This window comes from Phocoena sinus, chromosome 7 (genome assembly GCF_008692025.1).
Source record: "Phocoena sinus isolate mPhoSin1 chromosome 7, mPhoSin1.pri, whole genome shotgun sequence".
Taxonomy (NCBI): Eukaryota; Metazoa; Chordata; class Mammalia; order Artiodactyla; family Phocoenidae; genus Phocoena; species Phocoena sinus.
The window spans coordinates 78,872,558-78,900,304 of NC_045769.1; the positions used below are offsets into that span (position 1 = coordinate 78,872,558).

A 27,747-nucleotide genomic window follows, 5' to 3' on the forward strand; every position below is an offset into this window, starting at 1 on the left:
TACCAATTATCACTATCATATATGCCTTTCTGGGTCTGTGGTTTCTGTTAATATGTGATCAAATATCATTGTATTTATTATATGTCTTTTTCAGACTGTACTTCTATTAAGCATATGATCATTTTAAATTTCTGACTCCCATGAGATATTTAATAGCTTATTTATCATATATAAAATTAACTTATCTCTACTTACATACTGAAAGGAATTCAAATATATATGTACACACAATGTACCTATTTCAAAACTGCATTTTTTGGATTGTATTAACAAATATGTAAGTCTCTCATCTGATACCATCTCATATTAAATTTTAATGACTAATAAAGACGTTGAAAACTGAGGCCCATCTGGTTCTAGTCTAATAAAAAACACAAAGATAATTTTTAAGAAATTAGTTAAATATCCTCAGAATTCCAGATCCTTAAGAGAACAGAAATGCTTTTCTCTAACTCCAAAAGCGTCTAACATATGAGTCTTAGGAATTCTGGTAGTAGTGGAAGAGAAGCCGAGAGGGAAAATGACATTCCAGGAAGAGAGAACAGCAAGAGTAAAGCCATGGCATCTCAAAGTTCATAGCTTATTTGGGGGATGTCAGAATAATCTGATATGTGGCTACAGGAGAAGGTACACTGGAGAAATAGCTGAAGATAAAGTTGGAAAAGTAGAGTAAGGTGGAAAAGTAGAGTAAGGTCACTTGGGGAAGGACTGTTAGGCTATACTTGGGAGCACAGACTTTATTTTGAAGGCAATGGGAAAGCTGCTGAATACTTTTAAACCAGGGAGAGCTGTGACTAAGATCTGTTTTTAGAAAGGTTATAATATACAGGACAAATGAGTGAAAGCTTGTAGTAGGGGACATCAAGGAGTGAAGTACCCTAGCCAAGATCTGAAATAGAGCAAAAACACTGTGGGTGCTAAGACAAATATTCCAATAACACCTCAAAAGGCAAGAATGACTAGACTTGGCGAAGGGATATAAATACAGTGAAAAAGGGTTTCAAGCCTTGATAAGTGAGTGGATACTTATGTCTTTAAGACAAATTGAAGCTTTAACAATTCTAAGTGCCAGGTGCTTTCTGAATCCAGGTTGCAAAATCTACTTAATACCTGGAAATGTACGACTAGAATTCAGGGGAGAAGTGAGACATAAATAAGTAAAAGAAAAAAAATAAAATTAAGGGTTTTTGTGACTTATGAAAGTAGTCTCATTATGTCATCTATATTAGACTCATACCCCCTATTAAAGTAACTAATTGATGTCAATGAGCAGCAATAGAATATAAATTTGAACTGAGAGCAAAATTAACTTTCCAACTGAATGGTACCCATGTAAACTATGGGATGGTACTGCACCGTTAGGTATAATTTAGTCAATTTAGATTATTAATTAATCATTATCCACTCAAAATACACATAAATGTATAGGCAGGTATGTGATTTATGTTACATTTACAGATAGGGATTTATTAAGATGTTTAAAATACACTTATGCATTTAATTTGAAGTGATTAAACTTATTTACAGAGTCCCTCAAATAGATTTTATTTTATCTCCACGAGTTGTCCATGGGGTGGGCTGGAACTGGTAGTAACAACAACAGTAACAACTATAATACTCTTGATAACATACATATCATTAACAGAATTTATTTTCTACTCTTCATTCTCTCCCCCCACTCCTTCCACCCTTAGTTTGTAGAATAAACTAGAGGTCTTAGATGCTTTTATTTGGCAATTTATAAAACCTGAGTCTTCCCAATATAAATAAACTAGATTAGAATGCTGATTACTGAATTTTCTGGAACTCTTTGAAACAGAAAATATAGAACAAAGAAATATGAAACGCATCTAATCTGGTCTAGAGATATAAACTGGGTGCCATAAATGCTTGCTAATTATTATACGAAGTTTAAATCTGAGGAAAATTTCAATCCAATTATTAAGCTGTTACAAGTCTGACTATCTACGCATGAATCTTGTAAAACTTTCATACTGCTAACATTAATTCAGCCTTCATATACTGTTTTAAATGAAATTCCATCCCCAAAGGACAAACAGCCATCAAAGTTTCTTACTTATTAGATTATTCCTTGAATTAATTTTTTTAGACCACCACTGAATTATCTACATACAGAGTTTAAAATATTCTTCTCCACTTATCTAAAGGCTGAGCCAAGCTGAAAACTTTGAGTCATTTGTATTTTATAGATTAAAGACTGGGGCCTCAAAGTATTATCTCACAAGCAAGCAGCCTCTTGCTTCTATTTTAGTGGGTTTCAGCAGAATGGGTTGGGAAAAAAAAAAGAAGAAACAGGAATACTTACTTGAACCTGGCAGGTGAAAGAGGAGTAGGAGGAAACATTCCTGGTTCAAAAGAATCAAAATAAGTCACGGTCCAAGAAAAGCTGCAGCAGGAGAATCCGGCAGTTAGGGATATTATAAGTAGAGTCCAGAATCCTTAATGGGAAAAGAAAGGGGAAAACTTGAATTATTAACACCAAAGCAATTTAAATTAACCCAGTAGATCATGTTCAGAAGATCACACGTATTTCTGATCTTCTAAATTATATGTAAGTGATAAAAGAGATACGAGCTTAGTAGAAGCTCTCCCATGTGGAAGTGTAAAATATTAAAGCACAACTGGAAGTCATATCATTGAATATTTTAATTCAATTATAATTTACTATGTGGAAAAGAGTACAAATTCAAATTAAAAATGTAACTTTTAGCTTCAGTTTTATAAAATTCAACTGTGGAAAAAATGGCAAAACACTTCACTGTTAAAATGGCTTGCCCTTTTTCATTTAATGTTGTGATTATAGCTTGCTGCCTTTTATTACTTAGTACTAAGCGATCCCTTTCCATACCAAGCACTATTGACATATGAATCAATTTTAGTGTCTACTCTTTATAGCTTTCCTATAAACATTACAAACCAATTCTGATTATTTAACCTTGCTCAGTATATGAACAAAAGTTAATGTCCAATTTATAAATGAGTTGGGATCCTAGATTTTATTTTCAGTCACACTGGAGCTGCATTTTGTAAGGGATATCAAGTCAAAAGCACAGTACTACAGGAGCTGCGAGAGAAAAGGGTTAAGAAATGGAAGAATATGGGGAATAAACAAAGTGACAATAGAGGGAACAATTTAATTTGAAGGATTTTAGATACACATTCAAACTGCCTCCTTAAGACAGTTTACTAAGACACTACTACTGGTAAGTGTGTGTGTCCCAGGCCTCAGTAGTACACAGAGGAAGGAAGGTTGAGAAGACTACAGTAGAGAATGGCTTACGAATTATCAGATTTACTGGTTGCACAAAATGCACAACCAAAGATAGCTTTATTTTAGCAAGAAGCAGGAAAGAAATATGTGCATTGGACCGTCTGTAAACCATTTGAAGCTCAGTAACAGACTGAGCTGCTAAAAGATAAACTCAGAGGAATGAAGTATTAAAAAACCAAGCCAAACAAAAAACTATAGCAAAGTATTTTTGAAAGATGAACCTAATTTTTTTTTTCCTGGTAGACCCCTTCCCTTACCCCCTTTTAAAAAGATAATGGACTTTGTGTTCACTGCCCCAGAAGAAAGTTGTGGCAAAGAAAGGAGAAGCAGCCCAGTACCTCTTTGGTTTTCATGTTGCAAAATAATTAAGGGAACTAGTAGGATAGATAGAAGCAGGAGGAGGGTAGATAAAGACAAAACGTCCTGAATAGATGCAAGGATAATCAATTGACTGGGTGTAGAAAAAACATTTGTGTAGAACAGGGAGAGAAAGGGTTTTATCTACAGGTGAGAAAGATTCCATTTTGAAGAGTGTTATGTGTGTGTGTTTGCACTTGTGTGTGTATATGGGGAGTCGGTAGTGCTGCTGGGGCTTCCTGGTGGAGCCATCAAGCCACACAACACCAGAGAGGAATTGGAGCGGTGTACAGTATCCTGGCAGATGGACCCAGAGCCAAGCTTGCAGATGCCTCTAAGATGGGGCATAGAAACAGCAGATGGTCATGTGCCTGGAAGGTGCTACACCTGAAAGGCCATCCTGACCAGAATGCAAAATGTTTCAGCAGTAACTCATTTGAGCAAACGTCTTGAGGACTAGATTGCACTCCTATCCCAATATCCTTGCACAGATTCTAGAACCTTGCCCAACCTGTGACTGAGTAGAGAGAACCTTAGTAAAGACTGAGGTGCAACCTTCCTGCCAACCCAGAGACTATATGTTTGGGGACTGCTGTGGAATGATGGAAACTTCTCAGTATCTAAAAACGTGAGAAAGACACAAAATAACCCAAAATAACAAAATGTGAGGTTCCCTAAAGCCCATCAAATTTTTTCACATAGGTGCTTTAACAGAACACTTGCCAAATTTAGTACAAAAATATTCTTGAGTTTTCAGAAATGACTACTATTCCATGATCTAAGTGCTTGCCTTACTTTGGACATTTTAGTTATTTTATATTCATTTTGAATTAATCAACAGTTATATCCCTAATAAAACTCAGGTCACAAGGACAGGGCTAAAAAAGTACATTGCAATATTGTGGTCTAGAAGTGCTTATGCTTCTGAAATTACTCAATTCATGCATGAACAAGCAGAAAAGCCACAGAAGTTGGCAATTTGCAACTAAATTTTTAACGAGGCCCTACCTTCAGAATCCTGAAGCTACAAATTTGATAACTTATGTTTTGTAAACCCATTTTACCAAGTGTTAACATAATTTTTAAAAGGCACCTAAAAATGAAGCTAGTTTCCCTTCCCCAATTTACCAACTCCATTCCTGAAAGCAATGATTTAAGAGTTTATTGTTCATCTTTTGTAAATTTATAGGTAATGTAGACAGTCATGTACAAGAATGGGGCCAGTTATATACAAGAATGTATACTATGTATATATTTTCTCAGTTTATTTTCCGCAAATGAGATTCTCATCAGAAAAACTGTCCTGAACTTTTTCACACAACAATTTTGGAGACCTTTCACATCACTACACATAGCCACAGTTCCACTGCATATTTTTAAATTAATTAATTAATTAATTTTGGCTGTTGGGTCTTTGTTGCTGCGTGCAGCTTTTCTCTAGTTGAGGCGAGCAGGGGCTGCTCTTCATTGCAGTGCACAGGCTTCTCACTGCGGTGGCTTCTCTTTGTTGTGGAGCACGGGATCCAGGCGCACGGGCTTCAGTAGTTGTGGCACAGGGGCTCAGCAGTTGTGGCTCGTGGGCTCTCGAGTGCAGGCTCAGTAGTGGCGCATGGGCTTCATTGCTCCACGGCATGTGGGATCTTCCCAGACCAGGGCTCGAACGTGTGTCCCCTGCACTGGCAGGTGGATTCTTAACCACTGTGCCACCAGGGAAGTCCCCATTGAATATTTTTATTATTCCACTTTTTCACTATTAAAAACAATACTGCAAGTAACATTATTGTACTTAACTATAGTTACACAAGGATATCTGTAACAAATTTCTGAAGAACTGCTGTGTCAAAGGATATAGGTCTTTTAAATAAACACACATCCTTCTTTCTTCTCTACAGTTCAATTTTCATCAGTTGATGATATGATGGGAATTTATCTCTTCCATCCTCTTGGACTCAATATTTTCACCTAAAGCAAACATAAAGGTAGGTGGGAGGGACTTCCCTGGTGGTGCAGTGGTTAAGAATCCACCTGCCAATGCAGGGACACAGGTTCGAGCCCTGGTGCAGGAAGATCCCACATGCTGCGGAGCAACTAAGCCCGTGTGCCACAACTATTGAGCCTGTGCTCTACAGCTCATGAGCCACAACTACTGAAGCCCACGCACCTATAGCCCACGTTCTGCAACAAGAGAAGCCACCGCAATGAGAAGCCCACGCACCACAACGAAGAGTAGTCCCCGCTTGCTGCAACTAGAGAAAGCCCACGTGCAGCAAGGAAGACCCAATGCAGCCAAAAATAAATAAATTTATTTTTTTAAAAAAGGGTACGTGGGAAACTCCTATTCTAATCCCTTTACTGGAGTTGTATATTCACTTATCTAATTGGAGAGATCATTTTTCAAAATATATGATTTTTGTTTCAAAGTGTAGTTACTTTTCTAAAAATATGGTAGCAGCTTTGTGTATTTCTATAAAAGCTTCTAGCAAAGAAAGATTATGATATGTTCTAAATATTTTAATGTTATTTAGCAGTTTCAGACTTACAGTGATGAGATGACTTTTAGAAGTTTTATGAAGTCAGAGATGTGGAAGGTGGTCAGCACATGTTACATGTAAGCAGAAAAAAACAGAAAAACAAAACCCTCCCATATTCCCATACTGGGAAAGGTTTCTTATTAAAACAATGTTAAACAATCAATTACACGTTCTTCATAAGATGTATTCCTGCCATAAATAAACAATGGGACGAAATGTGACAGCACATTGCTCATTTCAAGGACTGTTTTACAGTTTGACATTTGAAATGTTTAAACAAAGTAGTATACTATGAAATACAATGCAGTAATAAAAAATGAGGTAGATCTATATATACTGATACAGAATGAACTTCAAGATACTTTAATAAAGCTACAGCATATGCATGATTCCAACTGTTTTTTCTACATTGACAAAACCACATTTTAAATTATCATATATATTCATACTTCTATATACCATATATAGAAAAAGACCTGAAAATATACACAAGTATATTGTATACTTGTATATTGTGTACAAGTAGATTAGTGGTAACCTTTGTTTAATTGTCGGAATTTTTTTTGTAGTGAGACTATATTATAACTTACATAACTAACTTATAAAATTAAAAATGAAAATTAAATAGGTCATTTTATGAGTTGTAAAAGCTATAACCAGCTGGCTACTAATAAAAGTTTTGACGTACTCATGCATAAAACTAATCAACAACTTTTAAAAATTTTATCTAAGCAAATTTTTGCAACTTTATCAGAAAGCTAGACAGCCTTGGATCTTCAAACTTATTATTTCCAAGTACAGGAGCAGAGGAAAGGGATCTTCCTCCCCTACCAGTGCCACCTGAACACACAGTTGGCGTATAGCAGCTACATTGATAAAGGTCCCCACCCAACTGCCTGTCCACCTGCCACTCAGCTTGTAGCAATTCCACTCCCCTTCCTACTAAAAAGGGTAAAGAGTAGAAGGGGACATTCTGACTGGACCTGGTGAAACTTGAAAACTAAGTAACATCTGGAGTTTCCAACCATGTTAAATCATCATATTCACATGGGAAACTTTAAACTTTTTTATTATGGACAATTTCAAACATACACAAAAGTAGAAAGAAGAATACAATGAAACCCCATATACCCATCACTCACCTTGCAACAATTAACTCATGGCAAATCTTGTTAAACCTGTATTTTCCCCTGAAGCCTATAATTTTCAGTATACTAGGAAAAACAGTTATCACTATCATCTTGTTCCAACATACCTTTTCCGTTATTTTTTTAAAATAAATAAATTTATTTTAAAAAAGACAATTGTATCATAAGTAGTCATTTGTTAAATGTCAAATCAGTCATGCAGACTAGACATCAAGTACTATTCAAAAAAGGGCAAGAAAACTGGGGTTACAACTCATCAGGAAATTCTTCACGATTAAGCATGGTTTAAGAAAAAGTACAGACTCTGCATCAGACTCTGGGGCCAGAATTCCAACTTTGACATTTACTCCCTCCATGAATTTGGGTAAGTACTTTAACTTCTCCAAGCCTCCTGTAGAATGGGAATAATGATACCTACTTTGAAAGGTAAGTAGAAAGGATTAAATGAGGTTATGTATGTAAAGTATCTGGGAGAATACCTGGTTCATGGCAGATGTTCAACAAAGAGTGGCTGTTATTGGTATAAAGGAAGAATAACTTCAGCTGGCCTTTGAAGGATGGCAGGCGTGGGGGAGGGAAGGTAGGCACAGCGTGACCAAGGCCTGGAGGTGGAAATATCTATGTTGGGTTTTGCAGTAAATAGTCTGGCAAAGAGGGTGAGAGTGGGAGGCACGATCAGCAAACTGGGCACATTTCAGAGGGTGCAGCCTTGAATGCATGGCTAAGGAGGCTAGCATTTATTCTTTTCTTTAAAAAAAATCAATCAATTAAATAATTAATTAATTTGGCTGTGTTGGGTCTTCGTTGCTGCACGCGGCCTTTCTCTAGTTGCGCCGACCGGGGGCTACTCTTCATTGCGGTGCACGGGCTTCTCTTGTCGCAGCGCATGGGCTCAGTAGCTGTGGTTTGCGGGCTCCAGAGCACAGGCTCAGTAGTTGTGGCGCACAGGCTTAGTTGCTCCACAGCATGTGGGATCTTCCTGGACCAGGGCTCGAACCCCTGTCCCCAGCTGCATTGACAGGCAGATTCTTAACCACTGTGCCACCAGGGAAGTCCTGTAGCATTTATTCTTGTTGGCTAAGAAGACAGTGAACGTGGAGCAGTCCTAGACACAACCTAGGTTAGAACCGAGTGCAGACAAGCCCAGCAAGAGCTACAGTCCTCACTGCTCTGAAGAGCTGTGTTCTCCACCAGGTGCTTCTCACACTGCTCTATGCCTCAGCTGAGGTGAACTGATGTGGCCTTGGACTGGAGAGCAGCCTGTCCAGTAAGCTGTGACTTATGATTAAAAAATTTGTCAGCAAAACTGAGCTGTGCTAATCCAGATTCTTCTTTTCGGAACAAGAACAAGACAGCAGCTGCTAGAGCTGAGCAGAAAGGTCTTGAGGCAGACCTGGGGCTGCGGTGTCTGCTTGGGACCACAGGTACCCTGAGGCTAGGAGGATGCTGGGTGATAGAGAGTGAGGAACCTGACATGGATGGATGGTTGGTCAAAACACACAAAGAACCTGCCAAAGGTAGATCCTAGCAAGAGCAGTCCTCACACCCCTGGCCTCTGCAGCATCCTCCAGTGTCGTGCCCAGCCCGGGACTTTCTCCTGGCCACTGGCCGCCCGCGGCAAGCCTCGTTGGGGCATGCTGCACAGACGTGTCCTCTGACGTGCAGTGCAAGGCGCTGGATAAGATGTTCCAGAAGCAGAAGTACATAAACAATCCCAACCGCAAGAAGCTGGCGGCCAAGCTGGGCTTGAAAGACTCATGGGTGAGGGCAGTCTCCCCAAAGGCCCTCCCCCCACGCACTGTACAAATGGGAAGGTTCTCTGAAACCGCTTAGGTCCCACTGTACAGAGGGGGTAAGGTCTAGAGAGGGAGTAAGTGCATGAGCCAGCTTCGTGGAGGCTTCTCGCGATCTATTTTCCCTTATTTTTAATCATTTAATGAACAATTTACAAAAGAATAAAAAGCCTGAAAAAAACTGTTAGAAATTTTAATAAGATATAGTAAACCCAAATTTTTATTCTGAGTTTCCCTGATTTAAAAACAAACAAATAAACACACTATAAATGGGCATTTCCTCTAAGTGCAAATAACTGCTTACTATCTTCATGCATGTATCTGGAACATAACCATCCTGTAAATACTGATTTTAGACTTCAGATACATCTCTAATTGGTTATAGCTTATTATTAGTTTTGCTTTTTCTTTATGCACTTGCATCATCAAAACACACTGCTTGAAGGAATTTTTAAAATCTTTCATGGCTTATAAGACATGGAAGACAACCATCTTTGCTCCATAATTTGTATAACATTTTCACTTTTAGATTTATAAACAATTTGAATACTCAATCCAATGATTTTTTTCCATTCCTTTCCAGTCACCTTCCATTAGCATTTCTCCACTTACAAACAGTATCAAATAAATTAGCATGCACAGATTCATAAAAGATGAAGACTGTTATACATTCTTTTAGCAAAAGGAGTTGGTTCATGTTTTTGCCTGAAGTCCTTTCTGTTGAATGACTAACTGGATGAGAATACTATAGTTTTCTGAAAAGAATCAGATAGTAAAATATCTTCAGCTTCACCTGCCATGAGGTTTCTTTCACAACTACTCAACTCTGCCATTGTAGCATGAAAGCAGCCATAGTCAATATATAAAACAAGAGGCAAGGCTATGCTACGATAAAACTTAATGTACAAAAACAGGTAGCAGATCAGATTTGGCCCAGGGGCCACAGTTTGCTGACCTCTGCTCTGGAGGATTCCATCATGTTATTCTTTTTAGCATAGTTGAGAATAATTGATGAGTAATATTAGATGATTCCTAAAATAATGAAACAGCAAAATGTTTCCAGATACAGGAAAATTAGGTCATTAAAATCTTATAATGTATCTTAGGTTTATAAAAGGGGCCAATACACCAATATGGTAATTTCAAAATCAAATATGCTTTATTCTATAGAAAAAAATATCACTCAATTTTCTCTTTATTTTCTGGAAGGTCCCCTAAGAAAAAGTAAATGACATGAAATAACAATTCTTACAAATAGAACTGCTCAAGAAAATTTAAAAATGAAGACTGGGTCCAATGGACCCTGATGGCATACTGAACATGCAGCCAATTAAGTGACTTTAACTTTGATTCAGGAGATAAGGATAGGGTCTGAAATTTTATAAATGCAAAAAAAAGAAAATCTTCAGGTTTTTGTTTGTTGTTGCTGATACGCCTGGGGGATGGGAACTACTAGACCAGTGGTTCTTGTAAACTAGCAGCATCAGCATAACCTAGAAACTTATTAGGAATGCAAATTTCTGGGCTCTACCCCATACCTACTGAATCAGAAACTCTGGACCCAGTGCAGCCCAGTAAAATGAGTTTTAACAAGTTTTCCAGGTGATTCTGATGCTAGCTAAAGTCTGGCTTTGTTAGCCTCAGAAACATCCCTCCTGATCACCAAAGTTGGGCCAGGCAGTATCACACGAACAATAACAAACCAATTTCTTGAGATTTAGAAGTCCTAATGTCTGGTTCGCATTACTGCTTTTACGTGTTAAGAGGAGATTTGCAATGATTTCATGACTAATAATTTAGCTGCACACTGATAATTCTTGCTAATAACCTGTACTGCTTCTGCCTTGCTACCATGCCTAAACTATCTCATGGTTTAGAAGGGAATATTTCATACTGATGGATGCAGGATAGTTGGGAATACCAGGTGAAACAACACGTTTCTGGCATACTGTAAAAGTTCAACAGTGTTGTTAATTGTTGAACGTGTTATTCACACTTCCATAAACTTGTGCTTTCTTTTTAAACAAAGTTTTTCTCATTGGGAGTTACAGTCATTCATTATAAAGACTAAAAAGAGATTAAAAAAAAACTATTATTCCAAAACCCATTTTGGTTGTATCCTTCTAGTCTTTTGGGGCTTTTGTTTTTCTCTTCTTTTTTGCCTTGGTTCTTTTACTGATATGAGTAAGCAATATACACAATTTTACAAAGACTGTGCTGCAGAATAGGATAACATATTTGTAAATTTTTAAATTAAATATTAGAGTTACTCCACCCAGCTGCAGATAGCACTGTATCATTTCCTTAATAGACTGTGGGCTCAAATTACAAGGTTCGTACATTCCCTAAAAAGCTCAAGTTCATGGTTACAATCATCTTTCACTGCAAGGAAGAAAACTGAGTGAGTTGCTCCCAACTTGTGCCTTTCTAAGAGAATGGGTCATTTTGCAACACATCCTTTCTCTTGGAAATTTTTACCATATTTCTAATTTTCTGTATAATGAAATTATGATGGTAAAGTCTCATCACTCTGCAGAAGAAAAGTAATAAATCATCAACTCTTTAAATGAGCTGGCTTCATCTTTGATTGAACTCAGTATATGTCAGTCATCTCTGTAAATGTGTAGAAGCCTGGAAACATCTCAGGCATAAAACAGGCAGTAAATGGGCAGCTAAAAAATAAGGATAGCCCTTGACACTGCAAGATGCTAGGAATCTGCTCCTAGCCACAAAAGGGACTTAAAGGTAACTATTAACCAGTAGGTGTCAAGAAATGACAGGCACCAAAGATCAAGTTTAAAAGCTTTTTAGACATTGAAGAAACTCCATCAAATCTGATTACAATTTCTGTATGATGCTATTTACAATGTTTATAAAAGTACTAGGCCTACATTAAACTTGATAACAATATTCTTAGATTAAGTACTTTCTGCTAAAGGCAATTCCTTCTATTTTTCTTATGTACTTATTTCAAGTTTGCCTCAAATAAAAGGTCATTTTATCATACTTTATATTGACTAAGAAAAAAACGCAAAAATTGGAAACAGGACTGTGTGAAATGTGATAAAATTTGGGAAAATGTGACAGATACAAAAGCCAATGTGCAAAAAAGAAACAACTCAATGTCGTATATGATTAGTGCAATCCACTTGGCCGGAAAATAACTTCAAGGAGGAATGAGTGGAATGTGATTTTAACTAAATAATCAGAAGTTTTATTTTATTAATCTCCCTGAAAAACAGGCTTACAGTAGTGGATGGTTTGCAGGATAATTATAAAAGGGAAGCCCTAAGAACTCTGCAGTGTGACTCTAATGCCACCCAGGGAAGATTTGGGGAGATGAGTTCCAAAATCAGCTGATAGTATTAATCACACCTCCCTGGCTGGACTACTTCACTAGTGAAGATGAACACTGTGACAGCCGAATCCTGTTAGCCATTAGGATCAATTAACTCTCCAAAGGCACTTATACAATGCTCATCACAAACCCTTTTTGAAAAACTATAAACAGGTCTTCCTATGAATATTTCTTTCAGAGAAACAAGGATGACAAGAGAATAGCAGTGTCTCAGGTCCTTAAGTTTTCTTAACAGGCATTTAGGAGAGGTCGGCGGGAAGATGGCGGAAGAGTAAGACGTGGAGATCGCCTTCCTCCTCACGGATACACCAGAAATACATCTACACGTGGAACAACTCCTACAGAACACCTACTGAAGGCTGGCAGAAGACCTCAGACCTCCCAAAAGGCAAGAAACTCCCCACGTACCTGGGTAGGGCAAAAGAAAAAAGAAAAAACAGAGACAAAAGAATAAGGACGGCACCTGCACCAGTGGGAGGGAGCTGTGAAGGAGGAAAAGTTTCCACACACTAGGAAGCCCCTCCGCGGGCGGAGACTGCGGGAGGCGGAGGGGGGAGCTTCGGGACCGCGGAGTGGTGCACAGCGACGGGTGTGGAGGGCAAAGCGGGGAGATTCCTGCACAGACGATCGGTGCCGACCGGCACTCACCAACCCGAGAGGCTTGTCTGCTCACCTGCCGGGGCGGGCGGGGCTGCGAGCTGAGGCTCGGGTTTCGGTTTTGGACGGAGCGCAGGGAGAGGACTGGGGTTGGTGGCTTGAACACAGCCTGCAGGGGGTTAGTGCACCACGGCTAGCCGGGAGGGAGTCCGGGGAAAAGCCTGCACCTGCCGAAGAGGCAAGAGACTTTTTCTTCCCTCTTTGTTTCCTGGTGCGCGAGGAGAGGGGTTTAAGAGCGCTGCTTAAAGGAACTCCAGAGACGGGCGCGAGCCGCGGCTAAAAGCGCGAACCCCAGAGACGGGCGCGAGCCGCGGCTGAGGGTGCGAGCCCCCGAGACGGGCGCGAGCCGCGGCGGGAAGCGCGAGCCCCAGAGACGGGCGCGAGCCGCGGCTGAAACCGCGGACCCCAGAGACGGGCGGGAGACGCTGGGGCTGCTGCTGCCGCCACCAGGGGGGCTGTGTGCGAGCACAGGACACTCTCCGCGCCCCTCTTCCGCGGAGCCTGTGCAGGCCGCCATTGCCAGGTTCCCGGGATCCAGGGACAACTTCCCCGGGAGTACGCACGGCGGGTCTCAGGCTGGTGCAGCGTCACGCCGGCCTCTGCCGCAGCGTCACGCCGCCTCTGCTGCCGCAGGCCCGCCCCGCACGCAGTGCCCCTCCTTCCCCCATCCCCCAACCCCCGGCCTGAGTGAGCCGGAGCTCCCGAATCAACGGCTCCTTTAACCCCGTCCTGTCTGAGCAAAAAAACAGACGCCCTCCAGCGATCTGCGCGCAGGGGCAGGGCCGGGTACAAAGCTGAGCTCCTGTGAGCTGTGAGAGCAGGGAGGAGAGGGGGAGGTCTCTCCCGGCAGCCGCGGAGGCGGAGGATTGAAGCTCCACGATCAACTTGATGTGCCCTGCATTGTGGAATACCTGAATAGACAGGGAGTGATCCCAAATTGAAGAGGGGGAATTTAGGAGCGAGATCTGTGATTTTTTTCCCTTTTCCTCTTTTTGTGAATGTGTGCGTGTATGCTTCTGTGTGAGATCTTGTCTGTATACTCTTGCTTCCACCATTTGTCCTAGGACTCTATCCGTCCATGGTTTTTTTAAAAAAAAAAAATTTTTTTTTAATAATTAATTTTAATTGTAATAACTTTATTGAACTTTACCTTCGTTCTTTCTTTCTTTCCTTCCCTCCTTCCCTCCTTTAGACAGCGAATCATCCCAGGTTGAGGGGGTGGTCTCTGGGAGCAGGATTTATGATTTTTCCCCCTTTGCCTCTCTTTGTGAACGTGTATGTGTATGCTTCTGTGTAAGATTTTCTCTGTATAGCTTTGCTCCCAACAGTTGTCTTAGGGCTCTATCCGTCCATGGTTTTTTTTTAAAAAAATTTTTTTTTTCTTAATAATTAATATTAATTGTAATAACTTTATTGTACTTTACCTTCGTTCTTTCTTTCTTTCTTTCCTTCCTTCCTTCCCTCCTTTAGACAACAAATCACCCCAAATTGAGGAGGTGGTCTCTGGGAGCAGGATTTATGATTTTTCCCCCTTTGCCTCTCTTTGTGAACGTGTATGTGTATGCTTCTGTGTAAGATTTTCTTTGTATAGCTTTGCTTCCAACATTTGTCCTAGGGCTCTATCCGTCCATGGTTTTTTTAAAAATAAATTTTTTTTTCTTAATAATTAATTTTAATTGTAATAACTTTATTGTACTTTACCTTCGTTCTTTCTTTCTTTCCTTCCTTCCCTCTTTTAGACAGCGAATCACCCCAGGTTGAGGAGGTGGTCTCTGGGAGCAGGATTTATGATTTTTCCCCCTTTTGCCTCTCTTTGTGAACGTGTATGTGTATGCTTCTGTGTAAGATTTTCTCTGTATAGCTTTGCTTCCAACATTTGTCCTAGGGCTCTATCCGTCCATGGTTTTTTTTAAAAAAAAATTTTTTTTTCTTAATAATTAATTGTAATAACTTTATTGTACTTTACCTTCGTTCTTTCTTTCTTTCCTTCCTTCCTTCCCTCCTTTAGACAGCGAATCACCCCAGGTTGAGGAGGTGGTCTCTGGGAGCAGGATTTATGATTTTTCCCCCTTTGCCTCTCTTTGTGAACATGTATGTGTATGCTTCCGTGTAAGATTTTCTCTGTATAGCTTTGTTTCCAACATTTGTCCTAGGGTTCTATCTATTCTTTTTTTTTTTTCTTTCTTTCTAAATATTTTTTAGTACAATAACTATATTATACTTTATTTTATTTTTACTGTATCTTCTTTCTTTCTGTCTTTTTTCCTTCTTTCCCTCCTTCCTTCCTCCCTCCCTCCCTCCCTCCTTTCTTTCCTTCTTTGCTTCTTTCTTCCTTCCTTCCTTTCCTCCTTTCCTCCTTTCCTTCTTTCTTTCCTCAAACTTCTACTAATTCTCTCTACATTTTCTCCTTCTTTCCCTCCTTCCTTCCTTCCTTCTCCCCTCCCTCCCTTTCTTTCCTTCTTTGCTTCTTTCTTCCTTCCTTCCTTTCCTCCTTTCCTTCTTTCTTTCCTCATACTTCTACTAATTCTCTCTACATTTTCTCCTTCTTTCCCTCCTACTTTCCTTCCTTCCTCCCTCCCTCCCTCCTTTCTTTCCTTCTTTGCTTCTTCCTTCCTTCCTTCCTTTCCTCCTTTCCTTCTCTCTTTCCTCAAACTTCTACTAATTCTCTCTACATTTTCTCCTTCTTTCCCTCCTTCTTTCCTTCCTTCCTCCCTCCCTCCCTCCTTTCTTTCCTTCTTTGCTTCTTTCTTCCTTCCTTCCTTTCCTCCTTTCCCTCTTTCTTTCCTCATACTTCTACTAATTCTCTCTACATTTTCTCCTTCTTTCCCTCCTTCCTTCCTTCCTTCCTCCCTCCCTCCTTTCTTTCCTTCTTTGCTTCTTTCTTCCTTCCTTCCTTTCCTCCTCTCCTTCTTTCTTTCCTCATACTTCTAATAATTCTCTCTACTTTTCCTCCCTTTTATTCTGAGCCGTGTGGATGAAAGGCTCTTGGTGCTCCAGCCCAGGAGGCAGGGCTCTGCCTCTGAGGTAGGAGAGCCAACTTCAGGACACTGATCAACAAGAGACCTCCCAGCTCCACATAATATTAAACGGTGGAAATCTCCCAGAGACCTCCATCTTAACACCAGCACCCAGCTTCACTCAACGACCAGCAAGCCACAGTGCTGGACAACCTATGCCAAACAACTAGCAAAACAGGAACACAACCCCACCCATTAGCAGAGAGGCTGCCTAAAATCATAACAAGGCCACAGACACCCCAAAACACACCACCAGACGTGAACCTGCCCACTAGAGAGACAAGATCCAGCCTCATCCAGCACAACACAGGCACTAGTCCCCTCCACCAGGAAGCCTACACAACCCGCTGAAACAACCTTAGCCACTGGAGACAGACATCAAAAACAACGGGAACTACGAACGTGCAGCCTGAAAAAGGAGACCCCAAACACAGTAAGATAAGCAAAATGAGAAGACAGAAAAACACACAGCAGATGAAGGAGCAAGATAAAAACCCACCAGACCTAACAAATGAAGAGGAAATAGGCAATCTACCTGAAAAAGAATTCAGAATAATGATAGTAAGGATGATCCGAAATCTTGGAAGTAGAATGGACAAAATGCAAGAAACAGTTAACAAGGACCTACAAGAACTAAAGATGACACAAGCAACGATGAACAACGCAATAAATGAAATTAAAAGTACTCTAGATAGGATCAATAGCAGAATAACTGAGGCAGAAGAACGGATAAGTGACCTGGAAGATAAGATAGTGGGAATAACTACTGCAGAGCAGAATAAAGAAAAAAGAATGAAAAGAACTGAGGACAGTCTCAGAGAGCTCTGGGACAACATTAAACGCACCAACATTCGAATTATAGGGGTTCCAGAAGAAGAAGAAAAAAAGAAAGGGACTGAGAAAATATTTGAAGAGATTATAGTTGAAAACTTCCCTAATATGGGAAAGGAAATAGTTAATCAAGTCCAGGAAGCACAGAGAGTCCCATACAGGATAAATACAAGGAGAAATACGCCAAGACACATATTAATCAAACTATCAAAAATTAAATACAAAGAAAGCATATTAAAAGCAGCAAGGGAAAAACAACAAATAACACACAAGGGAATCCCCATAAGGTTAACAGCTGATCTCTCAGCAGAAACCCTACAAGCCAGAAGGGAGTGGCAGGACATACTGAAAGTGATGAAGGAGAAAAACCTTCAACCAAGACTACTCTACCCAGCAAGGATCTCATTCAGATTTGATGGAGAAATTAAAACCTTTACAGACAAGCAAAAGCTGAGAGAGTTCAGCACCACCAAACCAGCTTTACAACAAATGCTAAAGGAACTTCTCTAGATAAGAAATGCAAAAGAAGGAAACGACCTATAATAACGAACCCAAAACAATATAGAAAATGGGAATAGGAACATACATATCGATAATTACCTTAAATGTAAATGGACTAAATGCTCCCACCAAAAGACACAGATTGGCTGAATGGATACAAAAACAAGACCCTTATATATGCTGTCTACAAGAGACCCACCTCAGACCTAGAGACACATACAGACTGAAAGTAAGGGGATGGAAAAAGATATTCCATGCAAATGGAAACCAAAAGAAAGCTGGAGTAGCAATTCTCATATCAGACAAAATAGACTTTAAAATAAGGACTATTAAAAGGGATAAAGAAGGACACTACATAATGATCAAGGGATCAATCCAAGAAGAAGATATAACAATTGTAAATATTTATGCACCCAACATAGGAGCACCTCAATACGTAAGGCAAATACTAACAGCCATAAAAGGGGAAATTGACAGTAACACATTCATAGTAGGGGACTTTAACACCCCACTTTCACCCATGGACAGATCATCCAAAATGAAAATAAATAAGGAAACACAAGCTTTAAATGATACATTAAACAAGATGGACTTAATTGATATTTATAGGACACTCCATCCAAAAACAACAGAATACACATTTTTCTCAAGTGCTCATGGAACATTCTCCAGGATAGATCATATCTTGGGTCACAAATCAAGCCTTGGTAAATTTAAGAAAATTGAAATTGTATCAAGTATCTTTTCTGACCACAACGCCATGAGACTAGGTTTCAATTACAGGAAAAGATCTGTAAAATATACAAACACATGGAGGCTAAACAATACACTACTTAATAATGAAGTGATCACTGAAGAAATCAAAGAGGAAATAAAAAAATACCTAGAAACAAATGACAATGGAGACACAACGACCCAAAACCTATGGGATGCAGCAAAAGCAGTTCTAAGGGGGAAGTTTATAGCAATACAAGCCCACCTTAAGAAGCAGGAAACATCTCGAATAAACAACCTAACCTTGCACCTCAAGCAATTAGAGAAAGAAGAACAAAAAAGCCCCAAAGCTAGCAGAAGGAAAGAAATCATAAAAATCAGATCAGAAATAAATGAAAAAGAAATGAAGGAAACGATAGCAAAGATCAATAAAACTAAAAGCTGGTTCTTTGAGAAGATAAACAAAATAGATAAACCACTAGCCAGACTCATCAAGAAAAAAAGGGAGAAGACTCAAATCAATAGAATTAGAAATGAGAAAGGAGAAATAACAACTGACACTGCAGAAATAAAAAAAATCATGAGAGATTACTACAAGCAACTCTATGCCAATAAAATGGACAATCTGGAAGAAATGGACAAATTCTTAGAAATGCACAACCTGCCAAGACTGAATCAGGAAGAAATAGAAAATATGAACAGACCAATCACAAGCACTGAAATTGAAACTGTGATTAAAAATCTTCCAAAAAACAAAAGCCCAGGACCAGATGGCTTCACAGGTGAATTCTATCAAACGTTTAGAGAAGAGCTAACACCTATCCTTCTCGAACTCTTCCAAAATATAGCAGAGGGAGGAACACTCCCAAATTCCTTCTACGAGGCCACCATCACCTTGATACCAAAACCAGACAAGGATGTCACAAAGAAAGAAAACTACAGGCCAATATCACTGATGAACATAGATGCAAAAATCCTCAACAAAATACTAGCAAACAGAATCCAACAGCACATTAAAAGGATCATACACCATGATCAAGTGGGGTTTATTCCAGGAACGCAAGGATTCTTCAATATACGCAAATCTATCAATGTGATAAACCATATTAACAAACTGAAGGAGAAAAACCATATGATCATCTCAATAGATGCAGAGAAAGCTTTTGACAAAATTCAACACCCATTTATGATAAAAACCCTCCAGAAAGTAGGCATAGAGGGAACTTTCCTCAACATAATAAAGGCCATATATGACAAGCCCACAGCAAACATCATCCTCAATGGTGAAAAACTGAAAGCATTTCCACTAAGATCAGGAACAAGACAAGGTTGCCCACTCTCACCACTCTTATTCAACATAGTTTTGGAAGTTTTAGCCACAGCAATCAGAGAAGAAAAGGAAATAAAAGGAATCTACATCGGAAAAGAAGAAGTAAAGCTGTCACTGTTTGCAGATGACATGATACTATACATAGAGAATCCTAAAGATGCTACCAGAAAACTACTAGAGCTAATCAATGAATTTGGTAAAGTAGCAGGATACAAAATTAATGCACAGAAATCTCTGGCATTCCTATATACTAATGATGAAAAATCTGAAAATGAAATCAAGAAAACACTCCCATTTACCATTGCAACAAAAAGAATAAAATATCTAGGAATAAACCTACCTAAGGATACGAAAGACCTGTATGCAGAAAATTATAAGACACTGATGAAAGAAATTAAAGATGATACAAATAGATGGAGAGATATACCATGTTCTTGGATGGGAAGAATCAACATTGTGAAAATGACTCTACTACCCAAAGCAATCTACAGATTCAATGCAATCCCTATCAAACTACCACTGGCATTTTTCACAGAACTAGAACAAAAAATTTCGCAATTTGTATGGAAACACAAAAGACCCCGAATAGCCAAAGCAATCTTGAGAACGAATAAAGGAGCTGGAGGAATCAGGCTCCCTGACTTCAGACTATACTACAAAGCAACAGTAATCAAGACAGTATGGTACTGGCACAAAAACAGAAAGATAGATCAGTGGAACAGGGTAGAAAGCCCAGAGATAAACCCACGCACATATGGACACCTTATCTTTGATAAAGGAGGCAGGAATGTACAGTGGAGAAAGGACAGCCTCTTCAATAAATGGTGCTGGGAAAACTGGACAGGTACATGTAAAAGTATGAGATTAGATCACTCCCTAACACCATACACAAAAATAAGCTCAAAATGGATTAAAGACCTAAATGTAAGGCCAGAAACTATCAAACTCTTAGAGGAAAACATAGGAAGAACACTCTATGACATAAATCACAGCAAGATCCTTTCTGACCCACCTCCTAGAGTAATGGAAATAAAAACAAAAATAAACAAATGGGACCTAATGAAACTTCAAAGCTTTTGCACAGCAAAGGAAACCATAATCAAGACCAAAAGACAACCCTCAGAATGGGAGAAAACATTTGCAAATGAAGCAACTGACAAAGGATTAATCTCCAAAATTTACAAGCAGCTCATGCAGCTCAATAACAAAAAAACAAACAACCCCATCCAAAAATGGGCAGAAGACCTAAACAGACATTTCTCCAAAGAAGATATACAGAATGCCAACAAACACATGAAAGAATGCTCAACATCATTAATCATTAGAGAAATGCAAATCAAAACTACAATGAGATATCATCTCACACCAGTCAGAATGGCCATCATCAAAAAATCTAGAAACAATAAATGCTGGAGAGGGTGTGGAGAAAAGGGGACACTCTTGCACTGCTGGTGGGAATGTGAATTGGTTCAGCCACTATGGAGAACAGTATGGAGGTTCCTTAAAAAACTACAAATAGAATTACCATATGACCCAGCAATCCCACTACTGGGCATATACCCTGAGAAAACCAAAATTCAAAAAGAGTCATGTACCAAAATGTTCATTGCAGCTCTATTTACAATAGCCCGGAGATGGAAAGAACCTAAGCGCCCATCATCGGACGAATGGATAAAGAAGATGTGGCACATATACACAATGGAATATTACTCAGCCTTAAAAAGAAATGAAATTGAGATATTTGTAATGAGATGGATAGACCTAGAGTCTGTCATACAGAGTGAAGTAAGTCAGAAAGACAAAGACAAATACCGTATGCTAACACATATATATGGAATTTAAGGGGAAAAAATATCATGAAGAACCTAGGGTTAAGACAGGAATAGAGGCGCAGACCTACTGGAGAACGGACTTGAGGATATGGGGAGGGGGAAGGGTGAGTTTTGACAGGGCGAGAGAGAGTCATGGACATATACACACTAACAAACGTAGTAAGGTAGATAGCTAGGGGGAAGCAGCCGCAAGGCACAGGGATATAAGCTCGGTGCTTTGGGACAGCCTGGAGGGGTGGGAGGGGGAGAGTGGGAGGGAGGGAGACGCAAGAGGGAAGACACATGGGAGCACATGTATATGTATAGCTGATTCACTTTGTTATAAATCAGAAACTAACACACCATTGTAAAGCAATTATACCCCAATAAAGATGTTAAAAAAACAAACAAAAAAAAAAACAAACAGGCATTTAGGCTTATATATTGTTTCCTGTTAGCCTGTTATTCCTTAGTCAACTCTCAAGAACTTTTAACTACTTTTGAATACATTTTTAAAAACTGCGATTCTGGCCCTGCAAAAGTATTTCTCAAACAGTGATTTATCAGAACTTGTAAAAAAAATGAGGATTCTTAGGTCCTACCCTGGGACTGAAACAAAGTCTAGAGATGATTTTTAAAAGAAAGTCTGGTGATTCTTACACATACCAAAATGAGAATCACCGCTATAATCTGCTCTTACTGAGCTATGCCAACCTTGGACTAGGATTAAACTGCAATAAAAAATATTTGTAGTGTGCAAAATTTTTATCAGTCTGTCTAGAAAGAAAACTGTTTCATGGAGAGTAGTTACTGAGCTCACATTTGTTTCTAAAAAACCAACCCACTTTCAAACAAGAATTGAGACAGTGTATGCATTAAAATTTAAACATTAGTCACTGAAATATAAAGATAACAACATGTATAGACAGTACTATGATCAAAGAAAGGTAATACACAATCAACATTACATTTAGCTATGAGGTTCCTAGTAAACAAGACAAAATAAATACATTGAAATACAACAGTAAAAAAAAAATCAGTATCATCTGATAAAAGGCTACATTCTGATTTTTCTGAATGGATGACTTCAACAACAATGTTTATTACAGATTCTGGATTCATGTGAAAACTTTTACATCAATTGTAAAAACGTAAGGATACAATTTTATAGGCATTTCCTCAGCTGTAATTTGGTAATCTTGCCAACTATTAAATAGCAAGTTAGAATTCATGTCTAGTTCTTAAGATTCAGTTTCTACTGCAGCAAGAGTTGACAGATCAATAAATGCTATGAAAAGCCTTAAAATCTTGGTTGTTTTTTAGAGATGAAACAGTTTAACAACACACACTGACAAAATGGGTAACTAAAAAGTACGTGTTTTTGGAAGGCCAGCAGGTCCGGGGAAGGGCCCAGGGACCCAGACGGAACCCCCACTAAGGTGGTTGATGCAGCTGACCCACAAGTGGCATCAGCCCGGGACTTTCCACCTGCCCAGGAAACAGACCCGGTACTTTCTACTCGGCCCCGGCTTTCGCGCTCCCCGAGGGGCGGAACCAACGGCTCTACGGCTTTCCCGCTCCCCGATTTCCCGCTCCCCGAGGGGCGGAACCAACGCAACCAGCACCCGACATTGCCACAACACCCGAGAGATTACCAAAAAAGGGGCTGCTTCACACAGCAAGCACCTCCCCGGCGTCCACCCCTATAAATTTCGTTCGTGCCTGCACCCAGGGCGACTTCCCTGGCCCCTTTCTCTCGGACCAATGAACCTCGCCCGGGAGCGGTCCCAAATAAAGCTTGCTTAAGTTCTCCTCCGTTTCTTGGTGCCTTTCCTTACATTTGGTGCCGAAACCCGGGAGGGGTACCCAGCCCCACAAATTACCGCGGGGCCACCCCTCACCCCCCCTAGGGGACGACCGGGGACCTCTGCTCACCCACCCGATCCGGCAGAAGCGGGGTAAGTCCCTCCTTCTTTCCCCTCGACCCCCGGGGTCCCTACCTACCGGACTCCCTGTCCTTAGCCTTGGCCGAGTCAGGGAGTCCTCCATCCTCCCTCCAAGCCTCGGGCGGTTGTGGAGACGTCCCAACCGCCTGACTGCTCTCCGATCTGCTCTGACCAGAGATTGAGACCAGAGACGTCTCTCTCTTTCTCTGTTCACCCGGGGACAGACCGGAGGTCATGGGGACCTCAGAATCTAAACCAGATCCTAAGACACCCCTGGGGTGTCTCCTGGCCAACTTTACAAAACTCGGCTTTTCTCAAGACCTCCGCCGCAGGCAGCTATTCTATTCCACCGAGGCCTGGCCACAGTACCCTCTAGACAATCAGTCTAAATGACCTCCTGAAGGGACTTTCGATTTCAACATCCTCCGGGATTTAGACAACTACTGCCGCAGGACGGGCAAATGGTCCGAGGTCCCCTATGTCCAGGCCTTCTGGTATTTACGCTCCCGCCCTTCCCTATGCGTCGATTGTTCCACTTCCCAGATCCTTCTTGCCAAACAGACATCTCCTACATCCTAACCCCTAATTTCCTTTGACGATGACCCCTCTCCACTAGCCGACCCACCCGAATCTCTCACCTCTCCCCCCTCCAGAGCTCCTCTCCAACCCCCACCCTACCCTGGACCGGCTCCTCTCCCTCCCGCTCACTCCAGCGCCCCCCCACCGCTCCCCCGCACCAGGCAACCTCCCCCTTAGCCCCGCCTTCCCCCGCTTCCTCTCCCTCCGTCGCTCTCCCATCACCACTCTCCTCGCCAGTGAGCTCACACACCCGCTCTCACCACCACGACTCCCAGGACCCAAACCTTCTCTGTCCCATAAGAGAGGTGGCCGGAGCGGAAGGATTAGTTAGAGTTCATGTTCCCTTTTCCCTCCAAGATCTCTCTCAAATATAAAAGCAGTTAGGCTCCTTTTTCTGCCGACTCTTCCCGCTACATCAAAGAATTTCGCTACCTCTCTCAAGCTTACGATCTAACCTGGCACAACATCTTTGTGAGCCTATCTTCTACTCTGACCCCCGACGAGTGGGAAAGAATTCAAACTGCTGCCCGAAACCACGCAGATCAGGTCCACCTCCCTGATAACTCTATGCCCGTCGAAGCCACTGCCGTTCCTGGCACCGATCCGGGCTGGAGTTATCAGGACGGCCAAGACGGTCGCCGCAAACGCGATCTAATGATCCAATGCCTCTTGGCTGGTATGCAGGCTGCCTCCCACAAGATTGTCAACTTCGAAAAACTAAAAGAGATAACCCAAGAGCCCAATAAAAATCCGGCCATCTTCCTCAACCGCCTTACAGAGGCCCTAACTCTCTACACCCGCTTGGACCCTGACACCCCCGCAGGCGCAACGGTCTTGGCCACCCACTTTATCACCCAATCAGCCCCTGATATCAGAAAAAAACTTAAGCGGGCAGAAGACGGCCCCCAGACTCCCATCCGAGACCTGGTATAAATGGCCTTTAAAGTCTATAATGCCTGTGAGGATTTGGCAGAATCCAGCCGACAGGTTCGGATGCACCAAAAGGTGGCCCTCCAGACCCAAGCCCTCGTAGCCGCCCTGTGGCCGGCCATCTCCCATGGACAACATCCACGGGACCCACCAAAGGCAACCCCACCAGGGGCCTGATTTAAGTGTGGAAAAGAGGGACACTGGGCTCGCCAATGTCCCAATCCCCGGCCTCCTTCCAAGCCCTGCCCTGGCTGCGGGCTAACAGGCCATTGGAAGAGTGACTGCCCTACGGCTGGCCCTCCCTCAGCGCCTCCACGCGGAGGGCGAACCGACCCAATGGCCCTACCTCTCGAACTCCTGGGATTGGCTGACGATTGACAACACCCGGACTCGAAGACCCCCAACACCCTCGCCGAGCACAGAGTAACGCTACAGGTAGCGGGTAAGTTCACCTCATTCCTGGTGGACACGGGGGCTACCTATTCGGTCTTGCCTACATATTCCGGGCCAGTTTTTCCTTCCCAGGTCTCGGTTATGGGCATCGACGGTAAGCCATCCTTCCCCTTCCAGACCGGCCCCCTTTCATGTTACTTCGAGAGGCTCCCTTTTACTCATTCTTTCTTAGTCATACCGTCCTGCCCGGTTCCTCTGCTAGGTTATGATGTTCCCTTCCAATTAGGGGCCTCTCTCCAACTTGCCAGACTTGACCCTAAGGCCCCCTCCTCTCAACTCCTGCTCCCCCTCCTCGGTCTGGCAGCGGAACCCTCTCCCTCCTCTCTCTCTTCTCCCATCCTCCCCAACCTGATAGACCCCCAGGTCTGGGATACTTCAAAACACATAATAGCGACCCACCACCCCCCTGTCCTAATCTGTCTTAAAGATCCCTCCAAGTTTCCATCCAGGCCCCAATTCCCCATTTCTGAGACTCATCTAAGGGGCTTGCGACCTATTATCACCAGACTCTTAGATCAGGGGCTCCTCGTCCCCACAGACTCTCCCTGCAACACCCCCATCCTGCCTGTCCGCAAGGCCTCAGGAGATTACCGCCTGGTCTAGGACCTCCAACTGATCAATGAGGCAATAATTCCCCTCCACCCAGTCGTGCCAAACCCATACACTTTGCTCTCCCATATTTCCCTGTCCACCACTCATTTTACGGTCCTAGTTCTCAAAGACGCCTTCTTTTCAATCCCCCTACACCCTGATTCCTATTTCCTTTTTGCTTTCACCTGGACAGATCCGGATACCCAGGCTTCCCGCCAGCTCACCTGGACGGTTCTTCCCCAGGGCTTCCGCGACAGCCCCCACCTCTTTGGCCAGGCTCTGGCACGGGACCTCGCTTCCTGCCCTCTCACCCCCAGTATAGTCCTCCAATACGTGGATGACCTCCTCCTCTGTAGCCCATCTCTCAGCCTCTCAGAACAGCATACTGCTGACCTCCTCAATTATCTCGGCTCTTGCGGCTATCGGGTCTCTCCAGCCAAGACCCAACTGTCTACACCCTCAGTAACCTACCTGGGAATCCACTTTACCCCCACAACAAAGAGCCTGACAGCCGACCGCACCCAGGCCATCCCCAACCTCCAACCTCCAGAGACAGCTGACCAGATTCTCTCCTTTCTGGGCCTAATAGGATTTTTCCAACACTGGATCCCTAACTTTGCTCTTCTTGCTAAACCCCTATATTTAGCTGCTAAAGAAACCCCCCAAGGACCCCTTACCTCTCCCTCCACTGTTCAACGGGCCTTTCTCACCCTCAGAGACACCCTGATATCCTCCCCTCCCCTGTCTCTGCCTAACCCAGATCGTCCTTTCCACCTCTTTGTAGATGAATGGGTCGAAATAGCTACTGGACTCCTTGCCCAACCCGTAGGGCCTTCCCATCGCCCCGTGGCCTACCTCTCCAAATAACTTGACCCAACCATTTGGGGATGGCAACCACGCCTCCGAGCTTTGGCATCAGCAGCTGAGCTGACCAAACAAACACTCAAACTGACCCTGGCCCACCCGCTGACTGTATTTTCCTCTCACCGACTGGCCGACCTCCTCGGCCATAAGTCTCTCTCTCTCGGGCCCCTCTGGCATCCAGGAATTCCACCTGCTGTTCATCGAAAACCCTGCTATCTCCCTTGACCTCTCCCCCCGCCTAAACACAGCCTCCCTCTTGCCCATTTCTGACACGGGGACCTCCCCTTCCCACTCTTGCCCCCAAGTTGTAGAGGCCCTCAGCCCGCCGAGGGAAGGACTCTTTGATACTCCACTGTTAAACCCGGACCGCATCCTCTTCGTAGATGGCAGCTCAATACTCAGCCCTGATGGACGCCGCCGGGCGACCTACGCGGTAGTAACCATCTCAACCATTATTGAGGCCAACCACCTCCCAGAAGGGACAACCTCTCAACGGGCTGAACTGATCGCACTCACGCGGGCCCTTGACCTCTCTAAGGGCCAAAGGGTCAATATCTATACAGATTCTAAATATGCCTTCCTGATTGCACACAGCCATTCAGCTCTTTGGAGGGAGTGTGGATTTTTGACCACCAAGGGCTCCCCGGTGGTCAACGCCTCCCTCATCGCAAAATTCCTGGATGCCCTCCAACTGCCTGAGGAGGTAGCAATCATCCACTGCAGGGGCCACCAGTCTCCCTGTAACCCAATAGCACAATGTAACTCAAAGGCCGACTCCGTGGCCCGCGAGCTCACCAAAGGGGCCCCTCCAGCTCCGATCTTGTTCCTCACCACCTCAATCTGACCCGCATATGACCCCCACGAAGAGACAGCACTACTATCCAAAGGGGTCCACAAGGACAACAAAGGATGGATTTTTATGGACAACAAAGTTGCCCTCCCTTCAGCTCAAGCAGCCAGCCTCCTATAAGATATCCACAAGTCCCTACACACTGGCCCAAAGGCGATGTTCCGTTTCCTACATCCCCTCTTTTATATGCCTGG

General features: G+C 42.3%; 1 protein-coding gene across 5 annotated transcripts in view; it reads right to left on the bottom strand.

Moving 5' to 3' along the window:
• ARL6IP6 (ADP ribosylation factor like GTPase 6 interacting protein 6) overlaps window positions 1-27,747 on the bottom strand; it is a 56,488-nt gene that overhangs the window by 21,716 nt on the left and 7,025 nt on the right. For all 5 annotated transcript variants that reach the window (XR_004350813.1, XM_032638206.1, XM_032638207.1 and 2 more), the window contains one exon: window positions 2,327-2,459. Coding sequence is in view for 4 of the 5 variants with exons in the window: in XM_032638206.1 (XP_032494097.1) it covers window positions 2,327-2,459 (133 nt within the window). In the remaining variant the exon portion in view is untranslated. The remainder of the gene's footprint in view (window positions 1-2,326; window positions 2,460-27,747) is intronic.